The sequence below is a fragment of the Nerophis ophidion genome, linkage group LG20 (genome assembly GCF_033978795.1).
Source record: "Nerophis ophidion isolate RoL-2023_Sa linkage group LG20, RoL_Noph_v1.0, whole genome shotgun sequence".
Lineage (NCBI taxonomy): Eukaryota > Metazoa > Chordata > Actinopteri > Syngnathiformes > Syngnathidae > Nerophis > Nerophis ophidion.
The window spans coordinates 13,332,627-13,347,916 of NC_084630.1; the positions used below are offsets into that span (position 1 = coordinate 13,332,627).

A 15,290-nucleotide genomic window follows, 5' to 3' on the forward strand; every position below is an offset into this window, starting at 1 on the left:
ATTAATTTACTACCATTTGTCCTTAATAATGTTGACACAAAAATAGAAAGGAAAATGACACAATATGTTACTGCATATGTCAGCAGACCAATTAGGAGCCCTTGTTTGTTTACTTACTAAAAAAAAAGATAAGTTGTCTTGTATAGTCACTGTTTTATTTAAGGACAATCTTGCAATAAAAAACATATGTTTAATGAACCGTAATATTTGTTGTTAAAATAAAGCCAATAATGCCATTTTTTGTGGTCAACTTTTATGAGATAAGTAGCGAAAAGTAACGAAAAGTATCGAAATTATTGTTATTTCAAATGTTTTTTTGTTTTTTTTTTATACTTGTCTTCATCCTTTTGTATGCGTTTTACACTTTTCTCAACTTTTTTTTTTTTTAAACACCTAACCAGGGACGAGGTTCTTCTTTCTTTCCTTAGTTTATTTCGAACATGACATATATACAACATTATACATCAGTTAAATTCATCATTTCGCAATACACGATACATCATGTCCGAAAAGGAGTAGGAAGAAGCAAAGCTTATCTAATCCTACCCCTTTTCCACTTCAGAGCGCCCACAATATATACAATTATTCACTGACCTTCTTTACAGCAAAATATCAAAATATCAAAATGACATCTATGAGTGATTAACACAGCAGTTTTCTAACATGTACTTAATTATTTCAGTCATTATTAACATACTAAGATGAAGAATATCTTATTTTCAATAAGTTTGAAAGTGTTTCTCATAATACTTCTTCTTTGTACTTTGTAAGCACTATTAATTTAAACATCCTCTTAAACTGGCTCATATCAGTACAATGTTTAACTTCTTTACTTAATCCATTCCATAATTTAATTCCACATACTGATATGCTAAAAGTTTTAAGTGTTGTACGTGCATACAAATGTTTTAAATTACATTTTCCTCTAAGGTTATATTTCTCCTCTTTAGTTGAGAAGAATTGTTGTACATTCTTTGGTAGCAGGTTATAATTTACTTTGTACATCAATTTAGCTGTTTGGAATTTTATCAAGTCATCGAGCTTTAATATTTTTGACTCAATAAATAAAGGGTTTGTATGTTCTCTATATCCAACATTGTGTATTATTCTAATCGATCTTTTTTGTAGCACAGTTAACGAATGTAGCGCACATTTGTAGTTGTTTCCTCATATTTCTGCACAATAACTCAGATATGGTAACACTAGCGAGCAGTAGAAAATATAAAGTGATTTTTGGCCCAGGACGTATTTTGCTTTATTCATTATTGAAATATTTTTTGCCACCTTATTTTTTGTATATGAGATTTCCAGTTCATTTTATCATCTATTAATACTCCCAAAAATCTGGTTTCTTTTACCCTTTCGATATCTATTCCATCAATTTTTATTTGTGTCTGATGCTCTTTTCTACTGTTACCAAATAGCATTATTTTAGTTTTACTGAGATTCAAGGATAGCCTGTTTTTATCACACCATTTTTTAAATTTATTCATTTCTTCCGTTATTATTTGTATTATCTTCTGTGTGTTCTCTCCTGAACAGAAAGCAGTTGTGTCGTCTGCAAATAAAACTAACTTCAAGTCTTTTGTAACTTTGCAAATATCGTTTATATAAAGATTGAACAATCTTGGTCCCAGTATTGATCCCTGGGGTACACCACAAGATATATCCAATCGTGTTGAACTATTTTCACCCATCTTCACATATTGCTTCCTGTTGGTTAAATAACTTCTTACCCAGCTCAAGACCAAACATCTGATGCCATAACGTTCTAGTTTTTTAATTAAAATATCATGATTAATTGTGTCAAATGCTTTTGTTGAATCCATGAATACTGCGGCTGCAAATAAGTCTGTGGCTAGAAGTCTTACGTACTTGGACGTCGGTCACTTATGGGTCGCCATGTTTAATTGTGCTGTCCCTGTCAAATTAATACATAAAAAAAAGAAAAAAAAACATTAATTAAATGAAGACGATACATAATATGCTTTTCGGCTCTCTATATTTGCAGGCGACGCTCACCATATCAACCAACAGTATCAGCGATAACAACCAGTGTCCTGATGCCGTTTTTGATCCCTTCAGAATGACATCACAGGTGAGGCTAAAAAGCTTGGACAATATATATATATATATTTTTTTTTTTTCATGACTGCCTATATATATTGCCAGGATATTACCATTTTGTGGGATTGACAGGATAAAAAAGATTAACTGTGATGCTGGTCCTGGTCGTGGAACTGTGGACCAGCTCTATACTCTCCGCAGGGTTCCTGAGGGTGCATGGGAGTTTGCCCAACCAGTCTACATGTGCTTCGTGGACTTGGAGAAGGCATTCGACCGTGTCCCTCGGGAAGTCCTGTGGGGAGTGCTCAGAGAGTATGGGGTATTGGACTGTCTTATTGTGGCGGTCCGTTCCCTGTATGATCAGTGCCAGAGCTTGGTCCGCATTGCCGGCAGTAAGTCGAACACATTTCCAGTGAGGGTTGGACTCCGCCAAGGCTGTCCTTTGTCACCGATTCTGTTCATAACTTTTATGGACAGAATTTCTAGGCGCAGTCAAGGTGTTGAAGGGTTCCGGTTTGGTGACCGCAGGATTAGGTCTCTGCTTTTTGCAGATGGTGTGGTCCTGATGGCTTCATCTGACCGGGATCTTCAGCTCTCACTGGATCGGTTCGCAGCCGAGTGTGAAGCGACCGGAATGAGAATCAGCACCTCCAAGTCCGAGTCCATGGTTCTCGCCCGGAAAAGGGTGGAATGCCATCTCCGGGTTGGGGAGGAGACCCTGCCCCAAGTGGAGGAGTTCAAGTACCTAGGAGTCTTGTTCACGAGTGGGGGAAGAGTGGATCGTGAGATCGACAGGCGGATCGGTGCGGCGTCTTCAGTAATGCGGACGTTGTACCGATCCGTTGTGGTGAAGAAGGAGCTGAGCCGGAAGGCAAAGCTCTCAATTTACTGGTCGATCTACGTTCCCATCCTCATCTATGGTCATGAGCTTTGGGTCATGACCGAAAGGATAAGATCACGGGTACAAGCGGCCGAAATGAGTTTCCTCCGCCGCGTGGCGGGGCTCTCCCTTAGAGATAGGGTGAGAAGCTCTGCTATCCGGGAGGAACTCAAAGTAAAGCCGCTGCTCCTTCACATCGAGAGGAGCCAGATGAGGTGGTTCGGGCATCTGGTCAGGATGCCACCCGAATGCCTCCCTAGGGAGGTGTTTAGGGCACGTCCAACCGGTAGGAGGCCACGGGGAAGACCCAGGACACGTTGGGAAGACTATGTCTCCCGGCTGGCCTGGGAACGCCTCGGGATCCCCCGGGAAGAGCTAGACGAAGTGGCTGGGGAGAGGGAACTCTGGGTTTCCCTGCTTAGGATAAGCGGAAGAAGATGGATGGATGGATGGAACTGTGATGCAATTTTTATTTATTTATTTATTTATTTTTTAATTGTCTATGATTCTCTCTGCAGAATTCCAGCTGTTCTCTCGACTACCCTCTTGGTTGCGTGGTGGGGGGAGTATCTGCAAGACACGGCCCAGTCAGCCTCACCCAGAGAGAACTCTACACTGACAGTATTATTGAACTCGCTGGGGATAACACAGGTGACCACACTGTCCTTGCAGTCGTTGTATAAAATTCTTCTTTCTGTTTGATGACATGATAACGTTAAAAACTGAAACGGAAATTTCACCTTGAATCCTCGGTGGATGTCGGACCAAAGTGCAGTTCAAACAAGGCATCTCCTGTTGATAATTTGGCTGTACCACCAACTTGAGGGTTGCATCCTAGTCACTGCCGTTGTGTCCTTGGGCAAGACACTTTACCCACCTGCTCCCAGTGCCACCCACACTGGTTTAAATGTAACTTAGATATTGGGTTTCACTATGTAAAGCGCTTTGAGTCATTAGAGAAAAGCGCTTTATAAACATAATTCACTTCACTTCACTTCATTCCGGTTTTGGAAAATCACAGGTTTGTGTTACACAGTTTGTTTATACAATATGTCAAGGCACAGTTTATATCTACTCCGTTAGCTTAGGGCTACAAATAACCGACTGAAATTATAATTATTCTCCATTTATAAGAGTTCTTGGTTTTTCGCCAGTTAATAATTCATTTATTATTTATTACAATTATTTAAAGTCCTAATGAAACCCACTACTACCGACCACGCAGTCTGATAGTTTATATATCAATGATGAAAACATTGGTATATAACCATGGATGAAGTACTGGCTGTCCAGAGTCGAGACCCAGGATGGACCGCTCGTCGGGACCCAGGATGGACCGCTCGCCTGTGTATCGGTTGGGGACATCTCTATGCTGCTGATCCGCCTCCGCTTGAGATGGTTTCCTGTGGACAGGACTCTCGCTGCTGTCTTGGATCCGCTTGAACTGAACTCTCGCGGCTGTGTTGGAGCCACTATGGATTGAACTTTCACAGTATCATGTTAGACCCGCTCGACATCCATTGCTTTCGGTCCCCTAGAGGGGGGGGGGGTTGCCCACATCTGAGGTCCTCTCCAAGGTTTCTCATAGTCAGCATTGTCACTGGCGTCCCACTGGATGTGAATTCTCCCTGCCCACTGGGTGTGAGTTTTCCTTGCCCTTTTGTGGGTTCTTCCGAGGATGTTGTAATCGTAATGATTTGTGCAGTCCTTTGAGACATTTGTGATTTGGGGCTATATGAATAAACATTGATTGATTGATTGATTGATTGATGAAATATTAACATTGCAACACATGCCAATACGGCCGGTTTAGTTTACTAAATTGCAATTTTAAATTTCCCGCCGAGTTTATTGTTGAAAACGTGGCGCGTGACGTCACGGACTGTAAAGAAATATTAGCGCTGCACGACTCGCGGCTAAAAGTCGTCTGCTTTAACCGCATAATTACAAAGTATTTTGGACGTCCGTGTTGCAGAATCTTTTGCAATTTGTTCAATCAATAATGGAGAAGTCAAAGTAGAAAGATGGAGGTGGGAAGCTGTAGCCTTTAGCCACACAAACACAAGGTGATTCCTTGTTTAAAATTCCCGGGGGTGAAACTTTTACCATGTATCATAGCGGTCAAGCGAACATGTCAACCAGCAGTTTTCGGGGAGAAAATTGTGGTAAAAAGTCGGCTCTTACCGGAGATATTACCAGCTGCCGTCGACTTCCCTCAGACACTCACGTCAAGACACCCGTGGACACACCCCTCCGACGATCAGGTACTGATAAACTCACTAAATCACTAGCAACACAATAGAAAGATTAGGGATTTCCCAGAATTATCAATCAATCAATCAATCAATGTTTATTTATATAGCCCCAAATCACAAATGTCTCAAAGGACTGCACAAATCATTACGACTACGACATCCTCGGAAGAACCCACAAAAGGGCAAGGAAAACTCACACCCAGTGGGCAGGGAGAATTCACATCCAGTGGGACGCCAGTGACAATGCTGACTATGAGAAACCTTGGAGAGGACCTCCGATGTGGGCAACCCCCCCCCCTCTAGGGGACCGAAAGCAATGGATGTCGAGCGGGTCTAAAATGATACTGTGAAAGTTCAATCCATAGTGGCTCCAACACAGCCGCGAGAGTTCAGTCCAAAGCGGATCCAAGACAGCAGCGAGAGTCCCGTCCACAGGAGACCATCTCAAGCGGAGGCGGATCAGCAGTGTAGAGATGTCCCCAATCGATACAGGCGAGATGTCCATCCTGGGTCTCGACTCTGGACAGCCAGTACTTCATCCATGGTCATCGGACCGGACCCCCTCCACAAGGGAGGGGGGGACATAGGAGAAAGAAAAGAAGCGGCAGATCAACTGGTCTAAGAAGGAGGTCTATTTAAAGGCTAGAGTATACAGATGAGTTTTAAGGTGAGACTTAAATGCTTCTACTGAGGTAGCATCTCAAACTGTTACCGGGAGGGCATTCCAGAGTACTGGAGCCCGAACGGAAAACGCTCTATAGCCCGCAGACTTTTTTTGGGCTCTAGGAATCACTAATAAGCCGGAGTCTTTTGAACGCAGATTTCTTGCCGGGACATATGGTACAATACAATCGGCAAGATAGGATGGAGCTAGACCGTAGTAAATATGTCTAAAAACATCTGAATCCATGCCAATGCAATCGCCTTTCATCCTCGCTCAAATTAATGGGGAAATTGTCGTTTTCTCGGTCCGAAAAGCTCTTACTGCTGGTGCCTCCCATTAAAAACAATGTGAATATGTGTGGAGCCATGCAACTCATGACGTCACGCGTCTGCTACTTCCGGTACAGGCAAGGCTTTTCTATCAGCGACCAAAAGTTGCCAACTTTATCGTGGATGTTCTCTACTAAATCCTTAGCAAAAATATGGCAATATCTCGAAATGATCAAGTATGACACATAGAATGGACCTGCTATCCCCGTTTAAATAAGAAAATCTCCTTTCAGTAGGCCTTTAATTTTCTGTATGCGGACTACAACTGTGGAACGAACTGGACTTAAAACACAAGCAATGTCAAACTATTAATCGTTTTTTCAAACTATTTTACAAACATCGTATCTTGTTCAAATATAGAGATGAGGGTCTTTAAATTGACTTGCCGTTGTACTCTGCCTCAAAGTGTTCACATGTGCTCACCCTTATTGCTATGTTGTCCCTTACCATTGTTGGTATGTTTATTCTTCCAACAGTGTGAAGGGAAGTGAAGTGAATTATATTTATATAGCGCTTTTCTCTCGTGACTCAAAGTGCTTTACATAGTGAAACCCAATATCTATGTTACATTTAAACCAGTGTGGGTGGCGCTGGGAGCAAGGTGGGTAAAGTGTCTTGCCCAAGGACACAACGGCAGTGTCTAGGATGGCAGAGGCGGGGATCGAACCTGGAACCCTCAAGTTGCTGGCACGGCCACTCTACCAACCGAGCTATATCGTCCCAGTGTAACAATTGTTGTTAGCTGCGGTAATGCCACCATGATACAACATTTGTATTATAATCCTTAAACAAAGTTACATTGAAACTCAATGTAATAATCATTGAATGAAGGACTGGAGGTGGGATTAAATAATTGATCTTCTTCCAACTCCCTTTGAGGCAAAACTGGATCATCAGGCTTACATACCGTACTTTTTGAATTATATTAATTTTATAATATTATGTGTTGTCTACCTTGTACTTTTTTTTGTATGTCGTTGCCCGAAATAAATGAATAAATAAAACAATTCAACATTTAAAATTAACATATAGATGTATTGATTATATGTACCATTTAATTTATGTTTAAATACAAAGAAAATGATTTAAAAGGGGCGGTATAGCTCGGTTGGTAGAGTGGCCATGCCAGCAACTTGAGGGTTGCAGGTTCAATTCCCGCTTCCGCCATTCTAGTCACTGCCGTTGTGTCCTTGGGCAAGACACTTTACCCACCTGCTCCCAGTGCCACCCACACTGGTTTAAATGTAACTTAGATATTGGGTTTCACTATGTAAAGCGCTTTGAGTCATTAGAGAAAAGCGCTATATAAATATAATTCACAATTTAGACCAGGGGTCCCCAAACATTTTGATTCTGGGGCGGCATTGGGTTAAAAGAAATTTGACGGCGGGCACCAGGTAGCCCGTAAGGACCAGATGAGTCACCCGCTAGCCTGTTCTAAAAATAGCTCAAATAGCATCACTTACCAGTGAGCTGCTTCTATTTTTTAAATTGTATTTATTTACTAGCAAGCTGGTCTCGCTTTGCTCGACATTTTTAATTCTAAGAGAGACAAAACTCAAATAGAATTTGAAAATCCAAGAAAATATTTTAAGGACTTGGTCTTCACTCATTTTTTTACTTTGCTTCTTATAACTTTCAGAAAGACAATTTTAGACAAAAAATACAACCTTGGAAATTATTTTAGCATTTTCTAACACTTTTTTACCTTTTAAATTCCTTCCTCTTCTTTCCTGACAATTTAAATCAATGTTCAAGTACATATATATATATATATTTTTTTTATTGTAAAGAATAATAAATACATTTTAATTTAATTATTCATTTTAGCTTCTGTTTTTTGGACAAAGAATATTTGTGAAATATTTCTTCAAATTTATGATTAAAATAAAAAAAAAATATTCTGGCAAATTTAGAAAATCTGTAGAATCAAATTTAAACTTATTTCAAAGTCTTTTAAATTTATTTTAACATTTTTGTTCTGGAAAATCTAGAACAAATAATGATTTGTCTTTGTTAGAAATATAGCTTGGTCCAATTTGTTATATATTCTAACAAAGGGCAGATTGGATTTTAACCTATTTAAAACATGTCATCAAAAATATATATTTATTGTGAGGAATTATTAAGATGATCAGTGTATCTACAAAAATAAATATCATTAATTATTAATAATAACATAGATGTAAAGGTAAATTGAGCATTTTGGCTATTTCTTGCAATTTTATTTAAGTGTATATCAAACTGGTAGCCCTTCGCATTAATCAGTACCCAAGAAGTAGCTTTCGGTTTAGTGTATACATATCCATACATATATACTGTATATACTGTATATATATATCTTTTTTCTGTTTCATTACATGATAACGTTAAAAACTGAAAGGGAAATTTAACCTTGAATTCTTAGTGGATGTGGGACCAAAGTGCATTTCAAACAAGGTGTCTCCCGTTAATGCTTTAGTGCGCAATTAGACAATAAAAGGACTACCATGGGTATGAAGTAGCTGTTCAACCAGATAGATTCCATTCCGGTTTTGAAAAATCCCAGGTTTGTGTTACACTGTTTGTTTATAAAATATGTCAGGGCACAGTTTATATCTACTCTGTTGGCTTAAGGCTACAAATAAGTGGATGAAATTATGATTATTCTTCATTTATAAGGGTTCTTGTTTTTTTTTTGTCAGTTATTAATTCATTTATTATTTATTACAATTATTTAATTTTCCTGAAGGAATCAACAAAGTACTAGGATTTTTTTTTTTTTACGAGTCTATGAACTCTCACACACTCATACAGAAAAAGGGTAAACTGTGTAATTGAATGACCTAAATGTATACCTTTCAATAATGGGTGGGGTCTGTGTTGCTTTTTGTCACAGTGGTCCACAGAGCCATGGTGCTGAGGGATGGTGATGACATCATCGCATGTGCAATCATCAACCCATTATCTCCCTCGGCGGACCAGACCTTTTCCAGAGTAGCAAATTTCAGCCGGTGAGTGTAGAAAGTAGAATGCATGGAACGTCTCACACACGATACATCAGAATTACGCTGAATTAAGATTTCCTCTGCACTTTATTGGAATATTATGGCTTTGCCTCAGCCTAGGAGGAGCACCACTGATAACTAATTAGAAATGGTTCGGTTTACATTTCTTACGACACTAATTCATTTGTTTTGATTTAAATGTAATGCTGATATTTTACTTTCCCAGTTCTCTTTAAAGTCATTGGAAGTTTTAGTTTTAAAGGAGGCTTAGTTATGCAAAGCAAAACTCACTTTTCTTGCCTGCCCGTTCTTCTTTTGTGTATTTCCAATCCCCATAAATGCCAAAAATGTGACTTCAAACCAAGGAGGCGATGCCGAGATATTTGCAAACACCTTGTTCCTAACAATTCCGAACGAGATTTGCCATGATTTCGAGTCATCCCTGGTTTATCACATTTAATTCGGAACGGACATGACTGCAAGACATTAATTTCCGCCAAATAAGATCATTAATAAATCCAATATTTTCATATCAGAATCAGAATCAAAAATAAATGTATCATCCCCAAAGGGAAATTAAGATTGTGATTAAGATTGAGAGTGTTTGGGGTCATTGTCCTGTTGGAACACCCAACTGCGCCCAAGACCCAACCTCCAGGCTGATGATTTTATTGTCCCATTTATGCTCTGTAAAGCACCAGTTCCATTGCCAGCAAAATAAGCCCAGAGCATAATGCTACCACCACCATGCTTGACGGTAGGCATAGTGTCCCTGGGATTAAAAGATGGACATTGTGGCCAAACAGCTCAATTTTTGCTTCATCTGACCACAGAACTTTCCTCAAGAAGGTCTAATCTTTGTCCATGTGGTGTCAAATGAAACAAAAATTTTGTTGTTCGGCCACAATACCCTGCTATATGTTTGGAGGAGAAATGGTGAGGCGTTTAATCCCAGGAGCATAATGCCTACCGTCATTGTATTACAATACAATGGGCCCACACCGACATGGACGTAAAACTAGTTTAAATAGTCAAAGCAGGAAGTGAAACACATTGTCACTAATCTCCCCCGGGTGAATGAAGGCAGTGCTAAGCAGCAGGTGTGAAGCTATAGTAGGAAACACAAACAGAACAGGAAGTGGAGAAAATAAGAGTGCAAGACAGGAAGTGAACCAAAAAAAAAAAAAAAACACCCCAAAACCCATACAAACAACAAACAGGTCATAACAAATTGGTAACAGCAGAAGAGAAAGTCAAACTTGAATACAAATAGAGGGAGTAGACACTGAAAGAGTAAATAAAACATAATTGTTGTCATGGCTTGGACTATGGTGTGGTTTGTTTTCCCGTGGTGCAAAGCGACTGGACCGGACACGAGGTGAGGTTAATGACATATTTTAATCTTAACTCAAAAAAAGGAACAAACAAAAGGCGCTTCTCAGAGGAGGTACAAAAACTTGGCTATGAAACAAAACTATTACTACAACATAAACTATGGACATAAAACAAAACTTGCAAACTATGGCATGAATAACAAAACTTGCGGGGAACGAGAAAAGAGCACGGATCATCAACATGGAACAAGGGTGTGTAGATGATGATGTCGCCAGGTTGACTGCCTGGCAACTACAGGCTTAAATAGTGCTGTGATTATTGTCAGTTGCGTGAGTCCAAACAAGTGAGCCAGGTGAAACTAATGGTTGTCATGGAAACTAAAACAAACCAGGGTGCGCCAAAACAGGAACTAATGGAGTCAAAAACAAAACAGAACATAACTAAACAGAACATGATCAAAAAGACATGACAATTTGTGGGTGTAATAATAGATGATAAAACTATAAAACCCCAAGTTGCTCCTGATGCGGCGTCATCATTAGGTGAATGTGGTAACAGTATCAAAGCACTTTGAGTACCTTTAGTGTAAAAAATAAAATAAAAGTGCTGTACAGTTGTAATCATTTTCAATACAGAGATATAAACACAAAAGTACACTTCATTCACAAACTGTGTTACGATAAGGTTCAGTTGCAATAATACATAAAGTTGGCTATTGTGAGCATTCAAAACCTTCATTTATTGAACGAAAAACATTAAAATTAATTTGGTTCATTTGCAAAACGCTAAGATATAATATACAAGGCAAACTATACCCTGCTACCCAAATATGTACAACAATTATTCCTGGCAAAATACAAGGAATATAACCTTAGAGAAATAATAATTTCAATACATTTGTAAACACATACAACATTTAAGACCTTTAGTGCATCAGCATGTGTAATTAAAGTGTAAAATGAATCAAGCTAAGAAGTCAAATAAAGTACCTGTCAGATCCCATTTAAGAAAGTGTTCAAACTCAAAGTACAAGAACGAAGAATCCTGATAAAATTTTGAACCTTATTGAAAAATAAGACAATCGTATTTATCTCATCATGTAAATCACGACTTATTCATTTATGTGAACTTTATTATTGTATTTTATGCATTTGATATGTATTTACTTACTCATTTATTTATGTATTCACAAATTAAGTGCAAACAAAAGTGTTCGAAATTGCTATGAAAAATGACATTTTATTCAATACTAGTCACTTGCTCATCGCTCACAAGGTTTTCTAATCTTTTTTCCCCCCCAGATATGACTTTCGGAGGAGGGTTGCTGAAATACTGGAGATGGACATACAAAGAGTGACCATTCTGGCCAACTCTCCCGTACCTGTAAATAATGAAACGTGCCAACAAGTCACCTATATGATATCAGGTATGCATTAAGCCAAATTCACGCAATCATATTTATTCAAGCGGCTACCTAAAGGGTGTTAACTTTCGAAAGTGTTCAAAGCATTAAATCCCACTTTCTTCAATCAATCAATCAATCAATGTTTACTTATATAGCCCTAAATCACTAGTGTCTCAAAGGGCTGCACAAACCACTACGAAATCCTCGGTAGGCCCACATAAGGGCAAGGAAAAATTCACACCCAGTGGGACGTCGGTGACAATGATGACTATGAGAACCTTGGAGAGGAGGAAAGCAATGGATGTCGAGCGGCTCTAACATGATACTGTGAAAGTTCAATCCATAAAGGAGTCCCTTGTTGGGTTAGCGACGCTACCGTACTAAAAAAAAAATTTAGGATCGTTTTTATTACGGTGGATGAGATTTGAGTAATATTTAGCTTTAGCTAAGGTAAGCATGCGTTTATAAGTTATTAAACCATCACGCCATGCTTGATGGTGCACCTCAAGTTTAGTCGTGCGCCATTTGCGTTCCAGCTTTCTACATAATAATTTCTCAGCTCTAATTTCTTCTGTAAACCACGGGGTACGCTTTTTTGGAGCCTTTTTTAACTTTAGCGGTGCTATGTTATCAATGGTTTTGCGCAGGACGTCGTTAAAGTTGTTAGTGAGGTTATCAATAGAGCCCACATACTTTGGGAATGGTGCCATTACCGAGGGCAGTAGGTCAGCAAGAGTTGTCGTTGTGGCCGTATTAATGTTGCGGCTGCTACAGCAGTTATTATTATTATTAGTTTGCCGAACATGCGTCTGAACCTCGAATTTTATAAAGTAATGATCGGACAATACTTTAGTATACGGGAGTATCATAACTTTGGAAACGGTGATACCCCTGACAAGCACTAGGTCTATCGTATTACCGTTGCGATGCGTGGGTTCATTTATTATTTGTGTGAGACCACAGCTATCAATTATATTCTGGAGCGCTACGCACGGTGGGTCCGATGGGGTATTCAGATGGATATTAAAGTCCCCCATTATGATTATATTATCGGCGTGTGTCACTAGATCAGCAACGAACTCTGAGAATTCATTGATAAAGTCCGAATAGGGCTTTGGGCATTTAAACTGCACCTTAGGTAACACTCAGTGGCCTAGTGGTTAGAGTGTCTGCCCTGAGATTGGTAGACTGTGAGTTCAAACCCCGGCCGAGTCACACAAAAGACTATAAAAACGGGACCCATTACCTCCTTGCTTGGCACTCAGCATCATTGGTAGGAATTGGGGGTTAAATCACCAAAAATGATTCCCGGGTGTGGCCACCGCTGCTGCTCGCTGCTCTCCTCATCTCCCTGGAGGTGATCAAGGGTAATAGGTCAAATGCAGAGAATAATTTTGCCACACCTCGTGTGTGTGTGTGTGTGACAATCATCGGTACTTTAACTTAACTTTTTAACTGATTATGTTTGTTGTCAACTAATGGTAGAGATTTGGCAAAGGTTAGCTACTAATGTCTGATGTTATTACATGTATACCGGGGGTCTCAAACACACGACAAATTAATCCGCGAGACGTTATTTTACGGCCCGTACCTTGATATGAAAATGTAATGTTGGTGCGGCCCGCAAGTTTTATATAAATGGGGCTTTACAGCGTCATACTTGTATACCCTCAATTTTTCCGGGAGACTCCCAAATTTCAGTGCCCCTCCAGAGGTAATCATTCACCCGAATTTCCCCCAAACAACAACATTAAGGGAGCACCGTGGAAGCAATGCCCTTGATATCCTCTTCAGCCTGTACAAACAGCGTGCCAGCCCTGCCACATGATGTAATAGGCTTCTGTACACGACTGATACACATACTTCTTCAAAAGCCAGACAGGTCACACAGAGGATTGCCGTGTAAACAACTTTAACACTGTTACAAATATGCGCCACACTGTGACCTCACACCAAACAAGATCGACAAACACATTTTGGGAGAACATACGCACCATAACACAACATAAACACAACAGAACAAATACCCAGAATCCCATGCAGCTCTTACTCTTCCGGGCTACAATATACACCCCCGCCCTCCCAACCTTACCCCCTATTGTAGCCTGTAATAGTTAGGGTTGCATTTGATTATGGGTATTTGTTCTGTTGTGTTTATGTTGTGTTACGGTGCCAATGTTATCCCGAAATGTGTTTGTCAATCATGTTTGGTGTGGGTTCACAGTGTGGAACATATTTGTTACATTGATAAAGTTGTTTATACGGCCACCCTCAGTGTGACTTTAACACTGTTACAAATATGCGCCACACTGTGACCCCACACCAAACAAGAATGACAAACACATTTTGGGAGAACATACGCACCATAACAAAACATAAACACAACAGAACAAATACCCAGAATCCCATGCAGCTCTTACTTTTCCGGGCTACAATATACACCCCCGCCCTCCCAACCTTAGCCCCCTATTGTAGCCTGTAAGAGTTAGGGCTGCATTTGATTATGGGTATTTGTTCTGTTGTGTCTATGTTGTGTTACGGTGCCAATGTTCTCCCAAAATGTGTTTGTCAATCATGTTTGGTGTGGGTTCACAGTGTGGAACATATTTGTAACAGTGATAAAGTTGTTTATACGGCCACCCTCAGTGGGACCTGTATGGCTGTTGATCAAGTATGCCTTGCGGCAATAACCGTGGGTCTGCAGAAGCCTCATACAGTATGTGACTGGGCCGGCACACTGTTTGTATGATGGAAAAGCGGATGAGGACGGGAGGTTGTAGAGGGCACTAAAGGCAGTGACATTATGGTACGCCCTTAATATCGATGTCCGGTTGAAAACTGGGAGAATGATAGTCCCGGGAGATTGTCGGGAGGGGCACTGATATACAGGGTGTTTCCCGGAAAGATAGCGAGAGTTGGCAAGTATGTTGCTAGGGCAGGAAAGCTATTCAGAGAAGGTGAATTCATTAAAAAGTATATGTTAGATTTTTTTTTTAAGAAATCTTTTCTTGCAGCCCAGCCTCACCCAGTTTCTGCATCCAGTGGCCCCCCCAAGTAAATTGAGCTTGTGACCCCTGATGTATACTATATTATAGCAACAACATGACTGAAAATTGATAGTTGCTTCTCTCGGACCCTGTCTACATTAAGCCGGATATTTCCTTAAACGACTAATTATTTAGCCCAACCACCGTGTCAGCCACACTAAACCATCGTTTAAGTTCCCCCTCCTTGGATAGTTTTTTACACAGGTAAGTGCGCCGTGTATTTCTTGAATCTCCGGCTGTTAGCTTTGTATGGACTCATTGTGTTGGGATGTCGCATGGCTGCAGTTGTGTGTCCCCGAGTATGCAAGAATCCAGGAGAGT

At 40.0% G+C, this 15,290-nt stretch overlaps 1 protein-coding gene across 1 annotated transcript in view; it reads left to right on the top strand.

Moving 5' to 3' along the window:
* Nucleotides 1–15,290, top strand: part of cusr (Copper-only SOD repeat protein) — a 62,344-nt gene that overhangs the window by 41,151 nt on the left and 5,903 nt on the right. The window contains exons 13-16 of the mRNA XM_061880499.1: nt 2,012–2,098; nt 3,466–3,598; nt 9,074–9,188; nt 11,819–11,943. Of these exons, the coding sequence (XP_061736483.1) occupies nt 2,012–2,098; nt 3,466–3,598; nt 9,074–9,188; nt 11,819–11,943 (460 nt within the window). The remainder of the gene's footprint in view (nt 1–2,011; nt 2,099–3,465; nt 3,599–9,073; nt 9,189–11,818; nt 11,944–15,290) is intronic.